At 41.2% G+C, this 26,337-nt stretch overlaps 1 protein-coding gene across 1 annotated transcript in view; it reads left to right on the top strand.

Moving 5' to 3' along the window:
• Positions 1-6,352: 6,352 nt before the first annotated feature.
• Positions 6,353-26,337, top strand: part of SUCLG1 (succinate-CoA ligase GDP/ADP-forming subunit alpha) — a 38,963-nt gene continuing 18,978 nt past the window's right edge. Inside the window, exons 1-5 of the mRNA XM_065929091.1 lie at positions 6,353-6,506; positions 16,597-16,700; positions 21,639-21,755; positions 24,996-25,208; positions 25,353-25,410. Coding sequence (XP_065785163.1) covers positions 6,410-6,506; positions 16,597-16,700; positions 21,639-21,755; positions 24,996-25,208; positions 25,353-25,410 — 589 coding nt within the window. The 5' untranslated portion in view covers positions 6,353-6,409. The remainder of the gene's footprint in view (positions 6,507-16,596; positions 16,701-21,638; positions 21,756-24,995; positions 25,209-25,352; positions 25,411-26,337) is intronic.

Genomic DNA, 26,337 nt, shown 5'->3' with positions numbered 1-26,337 from the left:
AATTTGTATCTCTGGCAGACAAAAATCTATAGGCTAACATAGAGGATCACAGATCATCCATAAAAACCCAAACTACTGATTATTCTTTCTGGTTAGAGAAGTAATGTGTTTAATGTTGGAGGATATTTAGAAGACACTGAAAAGAATGAATCTCAAAATAGAAATTATCTGTAAAATGTATAGTGAGTGAGTTTATTACCTTTGAATGAGACATGAAGCAAACCTAAATATATGTTCATCCCTCTAGGTAATAAAATAACAATCCAGTGGCCATGTGAGACAATGTCCCAGAATGAAATTGCATCCTCTTGGGTCCATGAAGATCCTTTCAACTTCTGTTAGGTGATACCATTCTTCAAAACCCAATACCCTCATTTATTTCACTAACATGTAAAGCCTCAATGAAAAAGGCAATTTTCAGAGCCCCAGGCTATGAAAATACTGTACACAGAGGAGTTAGGGACCTGAGACAGAGGATTCATGACCTGGTAGCCTTTGGAGTTGCTTTTTGAGGAGTCCATAGTCTTCCAAGAACATGGGTTACTCTCTTCCCCTTGGAGTACTCTTTCAGACCATACCTGACTTCTCCCGTCTCCCTTCCTCTCCATAGGCCTCAAGACCTTGCTTTTCTCTCCTTTCAGTACTAATTCTCAGGACTCTTCTTTGCAGTCCACTAGATTGCAGAGTGGGACACAATGTTACATCTCCAGCTACATTCCAGAATTTCAAGGAAAGTTGCTCTTTCCTGGTGTCTTGATTTTCATCTGCTACAAAAAATAAAAAAGTAAACACACACACACAGATACACATCTAGAGAGATATATGAATAATACATATACACACATATATAAAGATACATGAATATTTGTATATATATGTACACACACACATATATAGATATATGAATACATACACACACACACACACACACACACAGAAAAAGAGAGAGATAGAAAACTTTTAAAGCTGTACTTGATGAAGAAGGAAAATTATCCTAGAAGCATCAGAGAGGGGTGCAAAAGAAGCTCTCCTGGTTCTAATTCCAGAAATTCTCAACATGAATCACCTATTTGTGAAGATGTTGGCAATAGCTGTCAATATATGAATGCATAACTTGGGAGGGACCATCTATTAAACTGGGCCAATAGCATTGTTCCATTTCTCAAGGCAATGAGAAACTTTGTGAGAGAATGACTGGTCCAACTGGACATCATGGGAAAGCAATGATTACCCTGAGAAAGGAAAGGACTTGGACTTCAGGTTCTAGATTTCCCAACAGACTTCCTCCTGGAAGGGACATCTGGTTGATACTATGATGGGCCTCCCATATGCTCCTACACTGACGGATATGTTGTCTTCCTATTGGGGACCACTGTTGGCAGAGAATCTTCAGTTATCTCCCCAGCCACCACCACACTTTCAGGAATTTCATGGATTCATTATCATGCCCCTCCCAGGGCTGCTCACGCATGTTGATGACCCGTATTGCCTTGTTGTTGTTTAGTCGCTAAGCTGTGTCTGACTCTTTGCAATCCCTTGAACTGCAGCATGCCAGGCTTCCCTGTCCTTCGCTATCTCCCAGAGTTTGCTCAAACTCATGTCCGTTGAGTCGGTGATGCCATCCAACCATCTCATCCTCTGTTGTCCCCTTCTCCTCCTGCCCTCAGTCTTTTCCAGCATCATGGTCTTTTCCAGTAAGTCCACTCTGCATCAGGTGGCCAAAATATCAGAGCTTCAGCTTCATCATCAGCATCTTGCCTCGTTTAGGGCAATTGTTATGGGCACTGGCCAAGATTGGCATTGGGCCTGCACTTTCTCTTGGACCTCTCTCTCTTCCCATCTTGCTCTCTTCCCTTCAACAAGAGTTGGTCCCTAGAGTATTCTTGCACGGGGTATTCAGAGTTTCCTTCCTAGGGGACCAAATTTGCAATACGGCTCAAGTACGGGGAAAAGAAATTATGTTTGGAAGCCATTTCTTCCAAAGGAAAGATCAAAGCTCTTGACATTTCTGTAAGGGTACAATGCAGATGAAACCTCCCCTTCAGAGGTGCTATAACCCTTCAAAGAAGTGTAACAGGCTTTGAGAAAGGCTCTTTAAGTCAAAAGTCATTTGTCCTCATTCTTAGGCAAAGGTAGCTAAGCTAGCAGTACCAGTTCCTGTAATGGGAGAGGGAAAGAGCCTGCCTCTGCTCACATCAGTTAATGATGTTAAGTTGGTTCTTTCTCAAAATTGCGCTGTGTGATTCTGCCTCTGTAGCTGTACTTGAGATAAAAATAATCCCCAACCCTTCTCCCAATTTTCCAAAAGCTGAAGCTATTCTGAGGTTAAGTGTTTCTGATTTGTGTCATACCATCTCCCATAAACAAGGCCAAGAATACAAGCTCCCAATTCTCAACATTGTTTTATGAAGGGATCAATGATACCTACTGAGGGTTTAGGCTGTCTCATCAGCCCCGAAGACCTAGCCTCTCTTGTTTACAACACAGTTCTCTCTAAGTGTACTTTTATTACAAAGGATAAGGCAGCTATTTTTCCCTTTAAAAGGTAATTTTTTTCCCAGAAAGAAGTGGGCAAAACTGGGCTTAGGTACAATGTTCTGAATGTTTGCATCTCCCTCAAATTTGTATGTTGAAACCCCAAACTCCAATGTGATGTTTTAGGAGGTGGGACTTTTGGGAGGTAATTAGGTCACGAGGGTGATACCTTCTTAAATGGGGTTAGTGCCTTCATAGAGGGGACCCCAGAGAGCTCTCTCACCCTCTTTCTGCCATGTGAGGCTATAAGAAATAGGCGGTAGAAAGACAAGTGGAAGGAAGTTTTCTCACTATATAAATTTTTTGTACTTTTTGAATTTTGATCCATGGAGATAAATAACCTGTATTTAAAATGAATAATGGTGTCCCATTAGATCCAATTTAAAACTTCAATTGTTTACCTAATTCAAAGCTTCTTCCCCCTTTCTGGTCTGGCATGAACTATGGACCCCCAATCTGCAGCTAGATGGAGTAAGGTCTCTTTTCTTTTCTATTTACTCCTCCCTCCTTCACTCCCTTGCTCTTGGCCTGCAGGGGTGGGGTGCAGTTTGGATAAAATCTCTTTGAATGTGCTGTTTGTGGTTCTCTCCTGATGGTCCACATGCTCTAGGTTTCTGGCTCTTTGTGGATTTTTCAGTAGTTCCTCTCCTCCTTTCCTGACTAGTGAATTCCATCTGGACAGCATCCTGATGTGAGTTTTATGCTCTTTGGCTGAACTCTGATAACTCCCTCTGCCCCCTCTTGCTCCTGGGGGTGGGGAGAGGGGAGTCTTCCATGGTCTTTTATCCTAAGGTTCTTTGTTCCAGTAGATCCTCTTAGGGGGAAGCTCAGCTTTCTTTCCCAACGTCCATTTCACTGATGGGACTATTATGCATTTTGCCACACCAAATACTTCCCTGCCTGCCAACGAGGGCTGCTCCAGCTGGCCCCCTGTCTGGAATTCTCCAATCAGGATGCGGACATTAGTCTCTACGTTAGTCTCAACCAAACTCAAGTTTTCCTGAGCATTCTTTGCCCAGATCTACTCTAAGGCATTGTGAAGGGCGCATGAATTTCTGCCTTGGATTTAATCTCGTATTTTTGTCAGTTTGCTTGTTAGGAGCCCTCTCCCGCTAATCTGCCTGGGAGTGGGGGGAAAAAAAACCATATCAAACTGACAACTCATGACTCAGAAGAATTCCCTCACTGAATGAATTCCTGTCTTTTGCTGATTGGAGCTGCTGGACAGTGACAGTGAAAATCCGAAGACAAGTTTGGCCACTTCTTACTGAAGTCAGGAGAGAGGTAGCCTCTAGGCTCCCCTTCTTAGAATGTGGAGGTCTTTATGACTTGTTGCCAAATGGAAATGTCCTGTTCCACATCCAGTTACTAATATTAGTAAAAACCTCACAGTATCATCCTACCATATGAAGAAGAAAGTTACTATCTTTAGTAACTACCATTTATTGGAAAATCCCATGGACGGAGGAGCCTGGTAGGCTGCAGTCCATTGGGTTGCTACCAGTCGGACATGACTGAGCGACTTCACTTTCACTTTTCACTTTCACACATTGGAGGAGGAAATGGCAACCCACTCCAGTGTTCTTGCCTTGAGAATTCCAGGGACGGGCGAGCTTGGTGGGCTGCCGTCTATGGGGTCGCACAGGGTCGGACACGACTGAAGTGACTTAGCAGCAGCATTGAAGGTTTCAGTTCAGTTCAGTTCAATCGCTCAGTTGTGTCCGACTCTTTGGGACCTCATGAATCGAGGTTTGATGCTAAGTCACTTCAGTCATATCCGACTTTGTGCGACCCCATCCCTGGGATTCTCCAGGCAAGAACACTGGAGTGGGTTGCCATTTCCTTCTCCAAAGCATAAAAGTGAAAAGTGAAAGTGAAGTCACTCAGTCATGTCCATTCGCGACCTCATGGACTGCAGCCTACCAGGCTCCTCTGTCCATGGGATTTTCCAGGCAAGAGTACTGGAGTGGGGTGCCATTACCTTCTGCAGAATCGAGGTTTACAAGGTACTAAAAACTTTACATACTAATACATTAATTGGTCATAACCCTATGATGAGTTAGGGAGTTTCATCCCCTTCTTGGTGAGAAAACCTGAGACCCAGAGGTCATAAAGTCAGTGGCAGAGTTGGAATTTGAATCCAGATCTGTCTGACTCCAAAACAATCTGCATACAAAAATAAACGGTATAGATCATGTCTAGTGCAGTAGCCTCTCATTAATGAGCTGTGGACTTGGGGTGGTGGTGTAGTTATTAGCAGGGATTGAAATATCTTTAGGAACATCAACCACTGTGGGTGAACTCAATAAATAATGTAAATGGTATTTCTCTTACATGTTAAGTCAGTAAATAATGAGTTCTCTCTTTGTGCCAGGCATTGTTCTAGGTGCTGGAGATACATAAGTTTCCAAAATAAAAAAAAAAAAAAAAAAGAAAGAAAAGCCCTTTCTTTGTGGAGATGAAAATTCATTAAAATCATACCAAAGTTATATATTTCATCATCATCCATTTTAGTAATTAAATGAAACAAAAATATAAGTATTATTATGTAAAACTTTGCTCTTTAAAATGAGTCTTTATTCTGAACCTATCTGGAAACCACTGGTAATATTTAAATGATAGCAAGATGATCCATTAGATTGGAGGAATTTTGGGTACTGTCAAATCCAAGCAGGGATTTGCAATATCTGGGTCACAGAGCAAATACTGGGCAATCTCCATGGGTAATCCCACTCCTACCTTACATGTATCTCTGTGTAGATTATGATGATTACTTAAGTAAGTTAGGGTTATAATTTCATTGATGATAAAGATGAGGACTAACGATCAAGGTCAAAGGCAGGGAGGTGGGTTACTTTATTTCTTGCTAACCCTTTGACTCTTAAGACTCTAGGAGGTCCCTTCTAAAGCTCTTACAGAGTGAACGCTTTGTTCAAACAATGAGCGGTCTCATTTGATCTAGGGCTTCCCTAATGGCCCAGATGGTAAAGAATCTGCCCGCAAAGCCAGAGACCCGGGTTTGATCCCTGGGTCGGGAAGATCCGCTGGAGAAGGAAATGGCTACCCATTCCAGTATTCTTGCCTGGAGAATCCCATGGATTGGGGAGCCTGGCGGGCTACAGTCCATGTGGTCCTAAAGAGTCGAACACGACTGAGTGACTAATACTCATTTGATCTTTAACTTCAGTCCTCCGGGATCTCCAGGAGAGGCACTCTATAGGCTTCATAATAGCTTGTTTAACCAAAAGCTTCATATTCCAAGAAGTTAGGTGCCAGGAAGGTAGCGTTTGGTCTCTCTCTTCACATCCTCGTCTTCACTGCTCGAGTTCACATTCATCGTTCCCTTTGGTAATTCTTCCCGGTCCTTGCAAGGGTATCACCCTCTCCATATGGTAGATGGGGAAATGAAGGAAGTCTGCACCTTGGCCTTGGAAGGGCCTTGAAAGGTTCTGCATTGCTCTTTGCACCTCGCTTCACTGTTTCCTCACTCCTTTTGACACCGTGCCGGTGGTTTTGACTCCCCCTTTTCTCTTTCGCTTCCCTTCCCGCAGGCCCCCACCCAAACTTCCCACAAATTGTGGCCATTGAACTACATTTCCCATAATGCCCCGCGCCCGGCCGGCGTCGGTGGGGTGTCCCCTGAGCTGCCAGTTGTAATTATTGTCGGGCTAAAGCCACGTTTCCGGGGGAAAGTCAAGCTATTGTCCACTTCTTCGTTAAGAAGCCTTTTTCTTCTCTACCTGCGAGGGCCAATGTTGGGTGAAGAGGCCTCTGTGGAGGTAAATTCATACCGGCGAACGCTCTGGCCACGCGTTTCCTCCTCGCGCCTCGGCCCCCGCCAGGTTCCCCGGGGGCTTGGGAGTGTCATTGGCGGATGACCGCAGCCCTCGCCGCTGCCCGTGCCCCTGCGACCATGGCCTCTGGCAGCAGCGGCCTCGCCGCCGCCCGCCTCCTGTCCCGCGCCTTCCTCTGTGAGTCCGGCCGGGACTCTGTCCTCCAAGCCCCCGCGAGTTCTCGGCCTCAACTGGCCCAGCGCCCCGGTCCAGGCCGCGGCTGGGCCCTCCGGGGCGGGATCTCGGCGGGGGCCCCAAGCTTGGGACCCCCGGGGAAGGAGGAAGCTTTGCTCGTTATGTGGGGCGGGAGCCTGTTGGGCTGCTGGCGAGTGGGGAAGTAGAGCGACTCAGCCAGGATTCGGGTCTCGGAGCACTGCAGACGTGGTGTCTGGATCTTGCACGCCCTTGATGAGTGGGGGATGGGGGCGGCATCTGGACAGGATCTTCAGGAAAGTGACAAGTGATGTGGCCCAGGATGAAGTCTCTGGGAGGGTGAGTGGGTTGAGAAGTACGGGCAGGGAATCGGTAGGAAATTGGAGAGTCAGCCTGAGCCTTGTACAGGACGGTCCTATACTTTAAATTGTCTATTCCTTAGACTGTAAGGTGAATCTGCAGGAGAATGCATTTAGAGTCAGCACAGCCCAGAAAACTGCAAGCTTAGGGTTGGCTAGGGTCTTAACCAACTTTCTTGTAGTGTCTTCACCAGACAGTGTGAATTCTTCAGTTCCTGAAAACTTAACACCCAAGGTTGATAATAGCGCTGACTGTTGAAAATTCTTGCTATGTTCAAAGTCTCTGTGTTTGTTAGGTAGGTTGTGTAGGAAAAGACTTTGGAATCAGCCACATCAGCGTTTGAAGTCTGCCTGGTTCTGTACAGTCTAGGTAATAACTCTGGGGGGTGTTTCTACATCTGTTTCTCAATTTCTGTTCACATTCCATGAAATCATTACCATATTTTAATCAATCTGAGACACTGTCACTTGTAAGATGTACTGCTGTTTTGTCTGCCACTAACAGTGGGAAATGATTGCTAATTAAAACTGCGACACACCATTGGTTGTCAGTCTCATCCTGATTTAAGAAATGTAAAAAAAGATAAATTGAAAAAAAAAAATGCATTCTAAAAACGATGAAGTCCAGGATTCACCATGCAGAATAAGGGGAAGAATTTATATAAAGTACCTTGGATGAAATAGGTACTCTACCAAAGTTAGTTTTTTTTTCTATCTCCCTTTTTTCTGCTTTGCTCCTAGTTCTGCTGCTGGTACTGAATATTAGGATGAGATGATTCATTTCTTGAGAAAATTACATTTTAAAAGTGTACAACAATGATTGTACACTCTGTTGCTACACTTAGCTACCAGATCACCTGAGAACAAACCTTGGCAAGTAGGAAGAAGTTGGGTTTCTTTGGAAGAGTTTTCTGGAGATTTTTATTACATAATTTTAAAGGATAATCAAGGATATTGTAAGCATAAAGAAGAAAGGAATTAGTTATACCCATGTCTTTCTTGCTTTTCTGAGTTTCTGAAAAATTCTTGCTTCAGATAGGTTTGCTGTCTTAGGAGCAGAGTCTATAGAAGAAAGTGTCTGAAAGATTAAGATCTTGAATCCACCCTTAGCGATACTTAAAGAACCTGTTCTCATAGAGCTTGAGCTTCTTTATTCTTTATTCCTAGACTTCGGGATCCTGAGGCCTTAAGAGGTCATCTAGTTTAGCTTCCTGTTGCTGGCGTGGCCTTGAATTATCCTAGTCATGTGATTACCTTGTCACTAAAGGTCTGAGATCTAAACCAAGGTATCTTTTATATTAGAGAGGTTGCAAATAATGGGGTTGATGTTTAAGAACCTCTGAATCTCCCACATCTTCTCTCATGTCACATTCCTAAGCTCATTTCCATTCTCACTAGAAAAATCACAGCCACAACAATAGCACCTTGCAAACTTTTTTTTACAGACAATCACAAATTATTTAGGCTCTGAGGTTAGTAGTAGAACTAGAGTTACTGTGGAGTTTTATTCTCTTAAGTTTTAATGCACGTTTTGTGCTGAAGGTCGTAAGTGTTGCAATGTTGATTTGAGTTAGGAGAAAACTCCACAAACGCTTGTCGATGCCTCTGGGAGACCTGATGAGGGCAGCCTAGAATATTTAGAAATTCTTGAGCCACAAGAACAGTCCTTAGGAAAAGAGAGAAAGAACTCAGTTGAAACGGGGAGAGAAAATAAAATGAAAAATAAGAAGGATTTTTTCCATGAGAATGCTTAAGGATTTTATTAGCACCTTTGAAATTGAAATAGTGAAAGATTTCAAGAAGTATAGGTAGTACAAAATTGTTTTAAACACAAGCCAATAGTTCCTATGAGTTGGGTCTTTGAGAAGTAAATAGAGAACAAGAGCTAGTATTTTTTATCTTTATTGCGGTATAATTGACACGAAACATTAGTTTTAGGTATACAACCTAATATTTTGATATTTATATATATTGTGATGTCTGTCTACTGTGATATATGTCTATCACCATGCATAATTTCCCACTTTTGTTTCTTGTGATGAGAACTTTTTAGCTACTTTCAAATGTGCAATATGGTATTATCAACTGTAGTCACCATGCTGTACATTACATTTCATGACTTATTTTATAAGTGGAAATGTGTGTCTTTCCTCATTTGCCCTTTCACCTTCCAACTCTGGCAGCACCAGTCTGTTTACCTGTGAACTCAGGTTTTGTGTCTCTGTTTTTTTTTTTTTTTTAAGATTCCGCATATAAGTGAGATCATCTGGTATTTGTCTTTCTCTGACTTATTTTACTTTGTGTAATACCCCCCAGGTCCATGTGTGTTATCACAAATGGCAAGATTTTCTTTTTTATGGCTGAGTAATATTACATATTGTGTGTCTGTGTGTGCAAATTAACATATATACCACATTTTCTTTATCCACTCTTCTGTCGATGGACACTTAGGCTGTTTCCATATCCTGGTAATTGTAAACAGTGCTGCAGTGAATATGGGGCTTCCTTTCAGTTTAGTGTTTTTGTTTCCTTCAGGTAAATACTTGGAAGTGGAATTGCTGGGTCATATGATAGTTCTGTTTTTAATATTTTGAGGAGCCTCGATTGTGTTTTCCATAGTGTCTGCACCAATATCCTTCCTACTAAAGGCACCCAAGGGTTCCCTTTCTCCAGATTCTCTTCAACACTTACTTCTTGTCTTTTTGGTGATAGCCACTGTAACAGGGGTGAGGTGAAATCTCACTATGGTTTTAATTTGTGTGTTTCCCAGACAAATAGTGATGTTGAACTCCTCTTCACGTTACCTGTTGACCATCTGTATATATTCTTTGGAAAAATGTCTATTTAAGAGCCAGTATTTTTGAACTTCAGAAGTAAGGCGTTTTGATGCCAAAAAGTGAACCTTACAGCCAAACTGGTCCCATTCCTTTGTTTGGCAAATATGGAAATAAACCCCAAATATTTCCTTGCCAGTATCAGAATGGGTACTAGAGCTGAGGTCTTCTGACTTTGCAGCATCCTTTCTACTTGCTTGCTGCTGGGTGATACACTGAGCTTCCTTTTTTGAAGTTCTGATTTTTCTTTTTCTTTGGCAACCTCACTGGTTTGTTGAGAACATTACTATACTGCTCAGAGGTGTCATCTGCCTTTTCCACGTGTTTGCCAAGTTGTACAGGCCTGTTTCGGGAATTGGGAAGATATTTAGAAGTGTAGTTTGGAAAAGGGAACCCTCAACAGTGGTGTTTCTGATAACTAGTACCTGTTGTCATTGCATCTAAGAACCAAATCTTTATTTCAGAAATGCAAAATGGCCTTGATCTCAATGTATCAATGTAGCCATGAGAAGGTGACTTGATTATCTGACCTCAAACTTGTTTTTCCATAAAATAAAAGTAATTTCTCCAAATATAGGGGAAGAATATAATTTCCACCAAAGGCAGGCATTTTGTTGCCATAAACCCACATTTTTTAATATTAATAACATTCCTAAAATTGGGATGTCTTATAATTGATGGTATTTTACAGTAAATTGGCAGTATTTTCTTCACACTGGTTCTTAATAGCACTTCTTAAAATTGGTAGTGTTTTAGGTTTGATAAAATATAGTACTTAGAGCCCATTATGCTTCATCTGTAAGTAAATACTAAATGAATATATAATTTCACATCTGAATAGTAGATTGGAGCTTAGAAGTAAGTGGCTGCTGAGCTACTCTGCTATACTTTAAGGCCCTCTAGGTAGGGACCCCCATAGCCTGCACATTACAGATGCATAATACATATGATTAGTAAGTATACATTTGTTAAATCAGGAATACATACCTGATTAAATGAGCAGCAAGAGCATAGTTTGAGAGAGCAGTTGGAGTGGGAGTATTTCATGAATAGTCTCAGGCTCCTGGTTGGGAGCACAGTACTGGTCACACACCAGTGACCAGCGCCATCCGCGGTCTTAGTCCAATGTGGGCAGCTGCTTTTGGCCACACTTGCGTGCACGCTGCAGCCATCTTGTGGATGGTGTGGTCACTCTGAGGAAGAGAGGACTCGCATGTGGCTGGCTGATACACATTTTTTTCAGATTACTTAGTCTCTTTCGTTCATAGCCTTTATTACAGTTGGCACTGTTGGGGTTTTGTGTTTCTTTGTTTAGTGTTTCTATCTCAGGAAGCTTCATGTGGGCTTCAGTCTGTCTTGTTACCCCTGAATCTCTAGTGTCTGGGAGAGAGCCTGGCACAATGAATATCTCAAAGCAGTCTGCTCTTTTCATTCTATGTCAGTAATAAATAGCTAGTAGTGAAATCACACTTTCTCTACCCTAGTTATTATGCTGCTTGCTCTCTGTATTATTATCTCATCTATTCTCATGTTGCCTGTGAGGTGCATAATATTATCCCCATTTTTACGATATGGCTGCATCTTTAAAAATATTTCAGATGCTAAAAATTTACTAGTACATGTCTGCCTACTGAATGTTTTATGTAGACATGGATTAGTATATTTACATATAAGCATATAATGGTTATGCATGAGAATGTAAAACCCTTCTGACTTATTTGATTTTAAAATATGAATTGTATGTTCTCTCTTTTTAGGAAATGATTGGCCCTTGTGCTCATGTAGGATGTGAACCCAGTTCAGGGAGGACCAGGCACTTCACAGTTTACAGGCGTCATCTCCCATCTGTTGTTCCACTTACAGAAGGGAAGTCTGAGGCCAGGGGAGGTCAAAAGACCTGCCTCAGGTCACCGAGCTGGTGAGCGGCAGGCCCTAAATTCAAGCCCAGGCCTGTCTGATTCCTGGCTGTGCTTTTCAGCTGCTCTGAGAGGCAGTCCCAAGGTTAGGTTGGCCCATTTCTGAGAACCTGGAGAGAAGGCGACTCCACCACATTCCCTGGAGATGTCCCAAGGTCTTCACCACTGGGAAATTCTGCCTGGTGGCCGACTTCAGGCCTTCCTGCTGCCCTAATATTTAATTAAAAATACTCACTTCCATAATATTAGTTGAGTCATTATCTTCTCATAGGTTGATTTATGATTTGTTTGTCACCAGTTGTGTTTCTTGTTAATGGTTTTGTCCATTTTCCTGTTGGACTTTCATCCCCTCCTTCCTCTTGGCCCCTGGGTTGCTCAGGTTGCTATGATCTTCCTCCTTGCCTGTCACGTGTTACGAAACCACTCTCCTGGTGGGTCATTGCCTTTAACTCTGCCTGTGCTATGTTTTGCTTTAGGATTTTTCTTTTCTCCTGTAGTAGAATAGTCAATTTGTATTACATTACTGCTTCCTGGATTTCATTTGTTAAAAACAAAACAAAACTGCTTAGCATGGAATTTGTACTAGATTGTAGCAGCATTGAGGACTGCTAGCAGTATTTAGGACTGGATTTTTTATACAAATTATTGGGAAACCAATGATCTTTGCATGTACAAAATTAGATATAGGATTTTTTCCCCCTCTTTTCCTGGTAATGGGTTGACATTTTTCCAGTTCACACAAAAAGAGATGGAACTTTTGATATTTAGTTCTATATGTATTTCTTTTCATAGATCCCATCTCTTGTCCTGAAATTAAATTATTTCCTGTACATGTGCTTTGTACAGCCCTGTACCATATGCCATGGGAGATGCTAGGTACAAGCCATGGTCCTTATACTCTTGGAATTTACAGTTAGAAGTTCTGAAAATATTTAGATGATACTAAAAGAAACTTGTGCGTGTGCTCAGTCACTCAGTTGTGTCTGACTCTTTGCAACCCAAGGATTGTAGCCTGCCAGGCTCCTCTGTCCATGGAGTTTTCCAGGCAAGAATACTGGAGTGGGTTGCTATTTCCTACTCCAGGGGCTCTTCCTGACTCAGAATTTGAACCCGCATCTCCTGTTTCTCCCGCATTGGCAGGCGGATTCTTTACCACTGTGCTACTTGGAAAGCCCCAAAAGAAATGTAGCCAGAAATACTTTCTTGACTGCATTATTTCTAAGTAAAATTAACAAAATGTTTGCACCCTTTAGCCTGCAGGTGTGGTACTTATAATTAGACACCACATGAAAGTATTTTGTTTCCATTCTTTCTAATCTCAGATCCCCTCCAAACACCCCATTGTATTCACAAGTCACAAGTGTCATGTGAAAATTCAGGTTCCTCACCACATGACATTTTATTTAAACGTGAACTTACATGAGTCATTGCATGTGAAATTCTCAGGAGAATGAGTACATTGACTCATTGGAAGGTGAGAAATACTTGTCAGACGGTTTGACTAAAGTATGCCGTATGTTCTAGATTTATTTTTAGGAAATAGGGTACTCTGTTTTAGAGATCAGGTTTGTATTTAAAACCAAAATATGATTAGGCCTCTTGAAGCAATGGACAGACCATTGAAGACAGCAGAAATAGAATAAACTTTTTTTTTTTTAATTGTCATTACTTAGGACATTTGATTGATAATTTGGACGGAGAAGAAATCAAGTAGTGAAAGAAAATGACCAGTCTGACAGGTTTAATGTTTCTAGCAGCTGGTAGCTTGCACACTCTACCAGTCCAAATTAGAGAACTGTGGAATTGTTGGGAGGAAAGGTGAAGGGGTATAGTAGTGGTAGGGGTATAGTAGTGGTGAGGAAAAGGAGAAGCTGCTTTCCTTTGGGTGTCTGCAGCCTGTGATTCTGAGTTTGGACTGTCTATGGTGGGGAAGAGTTAGGAAAATGACATTGTTATTGTTCAGTCCCTAAGTCATGTCTGACTCTTTTGCGATCCCATGGACAGTAGCCTGCCAGGATCATTTGTCCATGGGATTTCCCAGGTAAGAATACTGGAGTGGGTTCTCCAAGTTTCCTTCTCCAAGGAAAATGACGTATGTGACTTAAAACTTGGTGAGATTTACTAGGAATATAAGTATATTTTGCATTATGTCCATTGAATGCAAACAAACGGCAAAAGCAGAAGAATTTCCTTGATTCTCTGATGTCACCAGTGGTGAGATTTATCATTGCTTTGATTATGATTCTGCCTTAAATAGAACCACCTGTCTTGACCTGTGTCATGGTGGCTTGGGGTGGCGGAAGTCTGGGGTCCTCCTTACAACTGCCAGTTGGGCGAGTGCGACTAGTGTAAAGGGCCAGAGAAGGGGCAGATTCGTCTTCTGTTTTCTCAACTTAAAAAGGCATTTTTGATGATTATGGAACACCATGGGCAACACAAGGTTTTCCTTTGAGTTTCATAAGTGCTTGATTATTCTCGCTTCCTCTCATTTCAGTATGGGTGATACCTTGTCTGGCATGTACAGGTTTCTTGTTGGGACAGATTGTGGTCAGAATTTCATTTCCTTATCTTTGAACATGTACTTTGGGGTTGGCTCAAAGGTGACGATAGTCTGTTGGTTCCAGCTTACCTGAAGCCTTGGTATCAGCTCATACAGTGAAAGGGGAGAGTTCATGTACCCATATGTACATGATAGATCTCCCAAGATCCACTTCTCTAGATGGTGTAGAATGGTAGGGTCATCACATAGGCTGAGCAATACTAAAGGGCTCCGAGGTTATCTGGGAGGTGAGTTGCTATTCATCACACGTGCGGATGTAGTTTTTATAAGCACCAGAGATCTGGTGGTGTGAATTCTTGGGCTCCATAAAGCTGATCTTAGAGATTTGGAGTAGAAGGAAATAGGAGAGGGTAATGATCGGAGTTGTACTGATATTGAAGCCGTGCTTTACAAATGTAGGCAGGCCTGTCCTTTCTCAGGGTGACAGGGCCACTCCTGCCCCATGGAAGGAGAAGTGAACTGTCTGCTGTAGGCTTTGTTAAGGTGGAGTGTAAGAGTACTTGTGGAGGACAAAACTGTACCTTCGGAAAGCAAGTGTGGGTTCCAGATATCCTCATCTTATTTGCTCTTGTAATCAGATCCTATACTTTTCCTCACTGGAAACTCCTGACAGATGGGCTGTGTGTTGAATATTCCAGGAGTGGGAGGGACTGTTGGGCAAGTTCTGCCAGCATATTTGCTATGAGTTTTGTGGTTCTGCGTCTCCAGCCGGGAGAATGGGGAACCAAGGGCAAGCACTGGTGAGGGTGGGCTCTCAGGCCACAGTTCCTGTTCGCTGTCCCGGGTTCAGGTGCTTAGCCATGCTCACTGGGCCGGGACTGCCCCTCAGCGCTCCCTCGGGGCCTCTTGTTCAGCTTAGTCTAGTCCAAGAATGCAGCTCATCTGTGTGCATACTGAATACTTCTCTCCGGGTTGGTCAGGGCGAATTCCAGCCCTCTCTCTTCCCTTGAGATTCAGGGGACTCCAAAATTCAAAGTTGTTGGAAGCTGAGGTCAGTGTGGGCTTCCCAGTTGGCTCAGTGGTAAAGAATCTGCCTGCCGATGCAGGAGGCACAGGTTTGATCCCTGGGTCGGGAAGATCCCCTGGAGGAGGGCATAGTAACCCACTCCAGTATTCTTGCCTGGGAAATCCCATGGACAGAGGAGCCTGGTGGGCTACGTGTGAGGTCAGTGAAGACGAATCAAGGGGTGCTCAAAGGGCCAGAAGCAGATCAGTTGTGGAATCTGAGGTCTGAGGGCTTAGGAGGATATAAGCTGTGATTCAGGGCAAAAAGTGTTGAGTCCACTCTGGACGAATTTATGATGAGATAGATGTCCTTTTCTAGACCTGACTTTCATGGGCTGCCTCAGTGGTAAGTGTTAGCAATTCAAAAGGGCCAGGATGGGCCACAGAGACAGCATTTTGGGGCCTTGGTGGGGATTTAGAAGATAGCCCACAATTTTTAATTCATCTGTGCTCTGCTTCCTACTGATTTTTGAAATACAGGGAGCTGGCTCTGGGAGCTACTTAGGTTTCTCAGTTTCACTGAGGTGTAAGTTGGTGAAAATAACTCAGGTGTTTTTTACATGTTTCTCCCTCATCTCCTTTTCCTATTTATTTTATTTTCCCAATTTCTTTTAGATGTGAGGTCTTCAGTCTTACATCAGAAGAGACCAAATTTAAATAATTTTTGGATTATGTTTTAGACAAGTTTTATCCTATGAAAGTGAAAGTCAGTCAGTCATGTCTGACTCTTTGCGACCCCATGGACTATACAGTCCATGGAATTCTCCAGGCCAGGATACTGGAGTGGGTAGCCTTTCCCTTCGCCAGGGGATCTTCCCAACCTAGGGATCAAACCCAGGTCTCCTGCATTGCAGGCAGTTTCTTTACCAGCTGAGCCACAAGGGAAGCCCTTATTTAACATTTAATGTTAATATTATTACCAGGGAATGAGTTGCAGAGTAGTTCTTAGTAGTTCTGACAAAGCTGGCCTGTTAGTTCATCTTTTGTTTAGAGATGTTGGGCTTAAAAATGGGGGGTCAAATAGGGAAAGCATATGGCTGTTTAGTAAAGAGTATTAGAGTGATACCTCATTTTTAATTTGAGCTATTTATCTGAGCACTGGATTTCTTTCTGAGGAATAAAAATTATGAACTTAACCTCTCCTTTCTTCATTCAGAGAAAGCTACAAGATTGGGGTTCTCAGTAGAAAGGGGATTCTGAAGAACAGAACAGTATCTCTTTTTTGTTTCTTTAATCAATTTTTATATTTAATATGTCTTATTTAAAAAGTGACATTGAAAGCTGCCACCATTATGTGATAGCTTCCTCTTTATAGGGGATTTTTTTTTTTTTTTTGCCACTTGGTTAAGTTCGTAGTCCAAAAGTTTAGAAAAAATTGTGTCATATTTTCTTTATTTTCAGTGCAACAGAATGGAATTCGGCATTGCTCTTATACAACTTCCAGGAAGCATCTCTATGTTGATAAAAATACGAAGATTATTTGCCAGGGTTTCACTGGTAAGCAGGTATGTGTATTAAGATTTTTGTTTTTTTAAATGTATATTAGAGATACAGAAATATTGAAGTATTGTCTGTTTTTTGTTTTTTTTTAATATCACAAAAGTCATAATACATGTTTGTAGCAGAAAGGTGTACACTACAGCAGTGGGGTTGTATCTCAGGAGGGGGTTAGGTGCTATAGTCAGGTAAAAATTGTATTTGTTATCTCGAGAATCCCTCCCTAGGAGTATAGTATTTTGTTGGAAACCCACATGTTTTCTTTCAGCAAGTATAACACAACTGATTTTTCTCCAACATTGGAACAGGTCACTGTTTCTTTAATTAAGCACTCAGTAAGGTAGATGGACATGAACTTGAGCAAACTCTGGGAGATAGTGGAGGACAGGGAAACCAGGCTTCCTATAGTCCATGGGGTCACAAAGAGACACGACTTAGCGACCGAACAACAACAGCAAGGTAGATGGCTTGTGTCTAGGCCTTGCTGTCTCCCTATCCTCTGCCTACATCATAGAATTTGCGCAAGTTTAAATATGTCTGTGATGTGATTCCACATTAAAGTGTGACCTAAGACTCTCCTTTCTCTCCTTCCTACCATTCTACTCCCCTGGAAGTCTTTCTGATAACAAGTTAACATGTATCCTTCTAGATACTTTTCTTACTCATATAAAACACTTAGATAATAGGCATTCTACAAAGTTTATTTTATAGGATGTGCTCTCTTTCTCTGTATATATGTGTATATATATATTTAAAACGTATTATACAGTATATAATATATATATATATATATAGCTGGTTTTAGAAAAGGCAGAGGAACCAGAGATCAAATTGCCAACATCTGCTGGATCATCAAAAAAGCAGGAGAGTTCCAGAAAAACATCTATTTCTGCTTTATTGACTATGCCAAAGCCTTTGACTGTGTGGATCACAATAAACTGTGGAAAATTCTGAAAGAGATGGGAATACCAGACCACCTGACCTGCCTCTTGAGAAACCTGTATGCAGGTCAGGAAACAGCAGTTAGAACTGGACGTGGAACACCAGACTGGTTCCCAATAGGAAAAGGAGTACGTCAAGGCTGTATATTGTCACCCTGCTTATTTAACTTATATGCAGAGCACGTCATGAGAAATGCTGGGCTGGAAGAAGCACAAGCTGGAATCAAGATGGCCGGGAGAAATATCAATAACCTCAGATATGCAGATGACACCACCCTTACGGCGAAAGTGAAGAGGAACTAAAAATCCTCTTGATGAAAGTGAAAGAGAAGAGTGAAAAAGTTGGCTTAAAACTCAATATTCAGGAAACTAAGATCATGGCATCTGGTCCCATCACCTCATTGGAAATAGATGGGGAAACAGTGGAAGCAGTGTCAGACTTTATTTTTTGGGCTCCAAAATCACTGCAGATGGTGACTGCAGCTATGAAATTAAAAGACGCTTACTGCTTGGAAGGAAAGTTATGACCAACCTAGATAGCATATTAAAAAGCCGAGACATTACTTTGTCAACAAAGGTCTGTCTGGTCAAGGCTATGGTTTTTCCGGTGGTCATGTATGGATGTGAGAGTTGGACTGGGAAGAAAGCTGAGCGCCAAAAAATTGATGCTTTTGAACTGTGGTGTTGGAGAAGACTCTTGAGAGTCCCTTGGACTGCAAGGAGATCCAGCCAGTCCATCCTAAAGGAGATCAGTCCTGGGTGTTCATTGGAAGGACTGATGCTGAAGCTGAAACTCCAGTACTTTGGCCACCTCATGCAAAGAGTTGGCTCACTGGAAAAGACACTGATCCTGAGAGCGATTGGGGGCAGGAGGAGAAGGGGACGACAGAGGATGAGATGGCTGGATGGCATCACCGACTCGATGGGCATGAGTTTGAGTAAACTCCGGGAGTTTGTGATGGACAGGGAGGCCTGGCATGCTGCAATTCATGGGGTCGCAAAGAGTCGGACATGACTGAGCGACTGAACTGAACTGAACTGAACTGAACTGAACTGAATACATATATATCTGTTAAATAAATTCCTGAAAGTAAAATTGAGTGTCAAAGGTTCTGTGTATTTAAAATTTTAACAGCTGCTACCAAGTTGCCCTTTAAAACATTTGTACACATTTATAGTTCTACTATAGTAGATACGCAGATTTTTTTTTTAAATACCAAGGAATGCTTCCAAATCTATTAGAAAATAATCCCTAACCTTAACTCAAAGTGTCCCTTCCTCAGTTATTAAGGGAGACATGGCAGAATAAAAGTGATGAATGATTTTTGTGCAATTTAAAGTTAATGATTTTTCTGTGATTAAAAGAACTATGATATTCATTCTGTGATATTTTGGTGATCTAGCATTGGCAAGTTTATTCTGTAAAGACCAAATTGTAAACATTTTAGGCTTAATAGGCCATGCAGTCTCTGTTACAGCTACTCCATAGCATTGGAACAGCAAAAGCAGTCACAGATAATACATCAGTGAGTGGACATGGTTGTATGCCAGTGAAACTTAATTCACGAAACCAGTGGTTGGCCAGATCCCTCAGGCCACACTTTACCAACTCCTGATCTAGAGGAGGATACCCAAATATCCAAACTTCTATAACTTTTTTTTTTTAAAGTACTTAGGAATTGCTTTAAACTTATTTCTTTTTTTTTGAAAAATGAATTTTGATTCGAAGTTGTTTCATGTGAAATGTTCTGCTTTTTGACTTTACTGAAATAACTGGGCACAGAAATGTGAATTGCAGTGGACTGTTCTTCTTTTTCTGCCATTCTTCTACTATTTTTAAAAAATAGCCACTGCCAGTGAAAAAAGAAACAACCATAACCTTGAAATTTTGTTCATAGATAAAATTGGTTTACTTATTCTGAGAGCCATATATTTTATGAATACCACTTCCACATACATACCCTTTATAGAAAGTTGAGGCTTCATGCTCATGAAATACAGTTTACCATTCTTCTGCCAATTAAAATCATATTCAGTCCCTTTTGGGATATATATTAATTTTATTAGCATATAATTAAATGTTTGATTAACCCAAATTCCACACATAAATTTATTATATGGAATGTTGTTTTTCTATTTGCTAAGCTTTATACGACCCTATGACATTTTCCCTGGAGGAGGGCATGGCAGCCATCTCCAGTATTCTTGCTTGGAGAATCCCCATGGACGGAGGAGCCTAGTGGGCTGCAGTCCATGGTGTTGCAAGTTGCAAAGAGTCGGACACGGCTGAGTGACTAAACAGAGCACATAACATTTTAACGTCTCCCTTTTTTAAAGAACCATTGTCTGTGCTGTAAGCACTATTTGTAACTGTCTCTGCTTCTTAAATTAGATGATGATTTGCCTAAATATTGAAATCCAAGGTTGGTTTCAGTGTCTTAGTTACTGGCAAATACATTCTCATTCACTGTTTTTTAAAGTCATTGGGAACCATAATTGTCTATTCGTTGGTTAAGTTTCTGCTTCTAGAGAATGATGAAGTCTGAAATTTAGAGTTTATCTCTATAGAAAATGTAAATTTTGTCTCATTTTTTTTTCACTGTGCACATTGTTGCACATATGAATGAGGAATATTTGTATTTCAGAGCAGATTCCAACAATGCCGTTTTCCCAAGGCATTGTTATGAGCCAGTAAAACTATTATTTTAACCGTACACTGGATGGTAATAGTGAGAAAACTAACAGAAACAAGGACATTAATAGGAAATGTCATCACTGTTCAGCACTACATTAGGACTAAAAAATGTGAGCATTTAAATTTATTTAGCAGTGTAGTAGTCTAGCGCAGTGCTTCTTTAACTGTCTGGAGTGAAGGACCAGTTTGGGTGTGTGTTTTTATTTCCACTCTATTGCAGAGCAGTACTTTTTACAAAATACAGTAAGTCATAGCAATATCATATTGCTATAAAATTTGCAGACATTTTCACTTATTTTTTTTATTAGACTTGTTTTTTGTTCTTTCTTTTTTTTTTGTCATTTCCCCCCCCCTCTTTTTGCATTTACCTCACTGCACACCCATAAGAGTCTACAGATAACACTTTGAATGGTACTGCTTTAACGAGAGCACTGGCCTGTGGTCCTTTACAAAACTCCATCATCGACTTTTAGATAAGTCAGTTAATGTGCTTGGGATTAGGTTTCCTGTTTTGAAGAATGAAGACTTTGAAATCAGGAAATTTCTGAAGTCCCTCTTAAAGCCCCAATTTTTATGCCTTTAACAGAACTTTAGTAGTCGAGTCAGCATTTTTTGGTCCTCGCAGAATGACCGTGTAGATCCACTTGGTTTTCAACAGCTACTCATTGAGTGCCTACTGTATGTAACTGCTTTGGGTGCCATCTCTCAGTGAACAAAGTAGATAGAAATCATTGCTTTAATGGAGTGGTGAGTAGAAGAGGGATGTGAGGACATCAGGGGTTGAGGAACAGGGAGAAGGAGGTGTTCTTTTCAGATCAACACCAGGGAGTTTCTGATCACCAGCTCTATTTGAAAGCAGAGTGAAAAGAGACCTCCTGTTAAAAACAAAAAACAAAAAACACAAAACAGTGATTTTGGCTCTGTAGAGACCTGTTTTACTTCAGGGTTGAAAGCTGTGTTCAGAAAGTTGATGAGGATGCTTGGGAATATGACTGTTCCTACCAGGTGGCTCAGTGGTAAAGAATCCTCCCAACGCAGGGGACGTGGGTTTGATTCCTGGATTGGGAAGATCCCTGGAGAAGGGGATGAGACCCCACTCCAGTGTTCTTGCCTGGGAGATTCCATGGACATAGGAGCCCGGTGTGCTGCAGTCCATGGGGTTGCAAAAGTTGGACATGGCTTAGTGACTGAACAACATCAACAGACAACAGATACTTAACATATTTGTTTTTCTTTTCCAGGTTGCTGAAGATTGCCTTTAGGCTTCCCAGCCAGCCTTTTCTCACTACTTTTGTGCTTTTCCCTCTCAGGGCACCTTTCATAGCCAGCAGGCACTGGAATATGGCACCAAACTAGTTGGAGGAACCACTCCAGGGAAAGGAGGCAAGACGCACCTGGGCTTACCAGTCTTTAACACCGTGAAGGAGGTAATGAATGGTACCTGAGTTTGGCAAGAAGAAGAAACAAAGGGAAGAGTTAGCACACTTTGGCTCAAGATTTTGACTGTGCCCCTTTTGGAAGTGTCACTTGCCTTCTAAAATTCCAGTAACCTAGAGAAATTTGAAACGTGGTAAAAACGATTGGGTTCACTTTAGTCACGTAGGCTCAGGATGTACTCTCCGCAGCATGGGTCATTTTTGCTTATAGGCGTACATCAGTTCTTCAGGGAAGAAGTGCCGTGGCTTGGCTTCTATTTGGCTTATTTTTCTTTCCTTCCCATTTCTTCTTCTGGGCGGTTAGAAGTGCACATGTCGGCATCCACGCTTGACCCTAACACTCAGTGTTAGTGGGAGCTCTGCCAGGCACTGTGCCAGGCGCTTCATCTTCATGGCCTCATTCAAGCCTCACCACAAGCCCCCAGGTAGGGGCTGGTAGCATCCCTATTTTAAAGACAAGGATACAACAGGTACAGAGGGTGAGGGGCCTGTACATAGCCTCACAGCTGATCAGTGGCAAACTTAGCCTGGCTCACAGTAAGTAAGTAGTGGCTGGTGTTCCTGTGTGGAATAGAGTCCAACGGGCAACTCACAGAGTCCTGGTCTCTTCCTCAACTTGCTGATTTCTCAATACTTTCAGAATGACTTTAAGCTAAACTTTCTTTGTTACAAGGCTAATACGTACTTATGGTACAAAGTTAGATGATATGAAGGTATGTAAAGTTAAGTTTTATATGGTGTTTTCCACTTCTTGAATTTTGCCTTCATAGACAGCTTATTTCAGCTCAGTGTATACTCTTCATTCTCTTTCTACACTTACGTGAATATGTACAAAAATAATAGTAGTATGAAAGAAGCCATAGTACATGTTCTTGGCTATTTAATTTTTAAAAGATCAAAGAAATAAACTTAGTACTTGGGATTGATGTATTGAGGTTAAAAAATAAAAATGTAGCACTCCCCGTCTTCTTAAATATACTTTTAAGGCGTGTTTTAAAGAATTTCATTTTTTTTTAAGTACAAATTTATAGATTTACTCTGTTTTTGGAATACTAACTTCAAATTGAGGTAATTTGAATTCTTAATGTAAATTAAGATAAAGGATAAAACAAATATTCAAATTTGGAATTTTCATTTTACTTTAAACTTGAAAATAGGGTATACTGTATATATGTGTATGTGTGTTTTGAGTGTATCATACTTTAGAGAGTAAAAAATTCATAAATTCTGTAGAATAATCATTTAAAGTTTTGCTTTGCATTTTTTAAAACTTCCTAGTTAAATTTGACTTTTGCCATGAGCCTTTTTTTTGCTTTCCTTTTAAAAAAAAGTTTTTGTTCCTAGCAGTTCATTTATTATTCATTTTGATACAAATAGATACGGCTTTTGGAAGATAATGTCAGTTCTTTGACAGATGCTGTTTATTTCTCCCCTGTTCTGCTCTTACAAAGAGATTTCTGAGTGAATGGAATGGTTTCCTTTCGTGTAGTATTACTTGCCGACACAGACCCTGTGGTCATAGTCCAGCTTCTGAAAGTCTTTGTATCCTTAAGAGGTAGGAACCCGTGGGATATATTTTCCATAAAATACCTGCACATCTATGATCTCATTTCTGTTCGTTCCAACCTAGTTTTTTTCTTTGGTGCCCACTTCCCTATTATCACTTTGAACATCATTTTTAAAAACATTGATTTCAATTATTTTTAACCCTTGGCAAGTCAGCATTCTTTGACTTGTTCATCTGTGACTGTCAAGATACCTCTCTTTATTAGGGATGCAGTAGAGAAGGCTCCTCGACCTCTGGGAACATGGGCAGTCAGTTTGGAATGATTCTCAAAGACACTGTCTTTTACTTCTGCCCCTTCCAGCTGTACCTGCATGTTCTGTAGCTTGGTATTTGTATCCATTTAAAATCTCATGGCTCAGCCTTCTAAAATGTTTTGATTTGTATCTTAATTAAGCTTCATTTTGACATTTATAGGGAGGTAGCCTGCTGTAGCTGAAAAGAACTGACGCTGTGGAATCAGATATCCTTAGGTTTGAATCTTGGCTCTGCCACTTCCTAGCTCTGTGACCTCATGCGAGTTATTTAATATTTCTTGGCCTCTACATCTTGATTTGTAGATAGGGTGGTAAGCAGGCAGCGTTGCATAGTCTTTCTCAGGGCCTCTCACAGAATAGGTGCTGCCTCTCTTGGAGAGTCAGAGACACTGACTGTCTCTGTCTTCAGGGAACTTCTGTTATAGGAGAAGAGTCATGGCCACATGTGGAAGTGGGTGGAAGGCTACATCTGTATTAATACATGTACAAAATATATAGAAGATCACAGAGAGAACAGTGGCCACAGTGGTGGTCTTTAAGTGCCTTGCATTGTGAGGGGTAATGTAGCATAGACTCTTAACCTCATATGACCGATGCTTGTTCTATGGCTATTTACGCATGTGTATTTTAACTTATTTCTAGTCAGCATGTATTAGAGTAAAAATTGGCAGCTAGGAATAAAACCACTTCATTTTGCTTCCTCTTGATAATATTTATTCTTTGATCTATTTTTATTTTTTTAATTAAAAATTTTTATCTATTTTGGCTGCATTGGGCCTTAGTTGCAGCCTGCAGACTCCGTGGTTTTGGTGTGTGGGCTCAGAGGTTGCAGCACATGGGCTTAATTCTAGCCCCGTGGCATGTGGGATCTTAGTTCTCTGACCAGAGATTGGATATGAGTCCCCTGCACTGGAAGGCAGATTCTTAACTACTGGGCCAGCATAGAAGTTTCATGGTTTGATAATATTTTTAAAAACATGTTTGAGAGCTGAGTTCTGAAGTTTGGGGCTCACTAGTCCTTTTCTCCTGAGGAGATGCAGGACCTTTTGTACTGAATGGGTGATAAGTTCTGAAGAACAGAAATAAACGTGGCCCAGGAATGAGGGGACCTAAACACCAGTCAGTGCTTTCGTGTGTGTTGACATGCTGTCACATCACCTGAAGGAAGGGGAGGTCACAGAACCTTCCAGTTTCGAGGGGTGTCCCAGTGGGGCGGAGAGGAGGCCACACTTAACTCTGCTGTTTTCTGACAGCAGAGTGAGCTAGTTAATGGGAAGAATGAAGACATCCCAGTGTCTCCTGGTGATGTCCTTTCCTGATCCCATGATATCATTAAAGCCATGGTATTGAGTTTGTTTTACAAAGTGTCTGACTGAACCTATAGTAAAGTGCTTTGTATTAATGTTTCAGGCCAAAGAACAGACTGGGGCGACTGCGTCTGTCATTTATGTCCCGCCTCCCTTTGCTGCTGCTGCCATTGATGAAGCTATCGAGGCGGAGGTGCCCCTGGTTGTGTGCATCACTGAAGGAATCCCGCAGCAGGACATGGTGCGGGTCAAGCACAAACTGCTGCGCCAGGGAAAGACCAGGCTGGTCGGGCCGAACTGCCCTGGAGTCATCAATGTGAGTGCGCAAAACGAAATGAGCCCAATTTTAGCCTCCAAAGGCTGGCTAACTTTGAATCAGTCCAAGTATATTTGTGTGTATGATCTTGGAGTTAAAATCTTTTTTTTCACTTTTCTGATACTGTGAATTACTTTCCTTTAGCCTGGAGAATGCAAAATTGGCATCATGCCTGGCCATATTCACAAGAAAGGAAGAGTTGGTGAGTATGTATTTCTTATAGATTATAAAACAAAATTTCTTGCCCCTATTCTCAAAATTAACAGAGATTTGATGGTACAAATCAAATTCATTTTAATTCTTTCAACTTTAAGAGAGTTTACCTTGAAAGTTCTGTAGTGAATTGATTCTGTGACCTGAATTAATGTTTGAGGAACACTAATTCTACAGAATCAAGATATTTTTGAGTTTTTTTTAAGATTCTTTTCCTGCTCAAGCACACTATGGATTTTTCCATGTATTTGCATGTATCCATAATTTTATCACTTAGTAATATTTTATTGAGTGATTATATCACAATTTGTTTGCCCATTCTCCCATTGATGAACATTTCTGTTATTTTCATGTTTGAGTCATTATGAATAAGATTAAAGTAAGCTTTTGTGTACAGGCCTTTTTGTGGGTACGTTTTCCTTTCTTGTGGGTAAAATGCTTGAAGTAGAATTGCTAAGTCATAGTGTCAAAGTATGTTCAACTTTTTAAGAAATTACCAAATAGATCTGCAAAGACACTGTGTTCTAAACTCCCACCATCAATGTCTGAATGTTCCAGGCATTCTGTACTTAGGCTTTATGGGCCTGTACTGAGTTGCCTTTCTGATCACTACCCTGCTTTTTGAGGGGCCCATAAACCTCAAAAACAACTAAGAGAAGTTTAGGAAAGTTCTTTAGACCTTGGTTCTTGAGATGGCCATAACATATTGATGAAGAAGTCCTCTGGGAGACTGCCTTTATTTTATTTTATTTTTTTTTATTTTTTATTTTTTTTATTTTTCAGTGGGTTTTGTCATACATTGATATGAATCAGCCATAGAGTTACACGAATTCCCCATCCCGGTCTCCCATCCCACCTCCCTCTCCACCCGATTCCTCTGGATCTTCCCAGCCCAACAGGCCCGAGCACTTGACTC

The sequence above is a fragment of the Muntiacus reevesi genome, chromosome 3 (genome assembly GCF_963930625.1).
Source record: "Muntiacus reevesi chromosome 3, mMunRee1.1, whole genome shotgun sequence".
NCBI classification, from domain to species: domain Eukaryota; kingdom Metazoa; phylum Chordata; class Mammalia; order Artiodactyla; family Cervidae; genus Muntiacus; species Muntiacus reevesi.
Note: the sequence above shows the minus strand (reverse complement) of the source record. Positions and strands in the feature narration are given on the sequence as shown.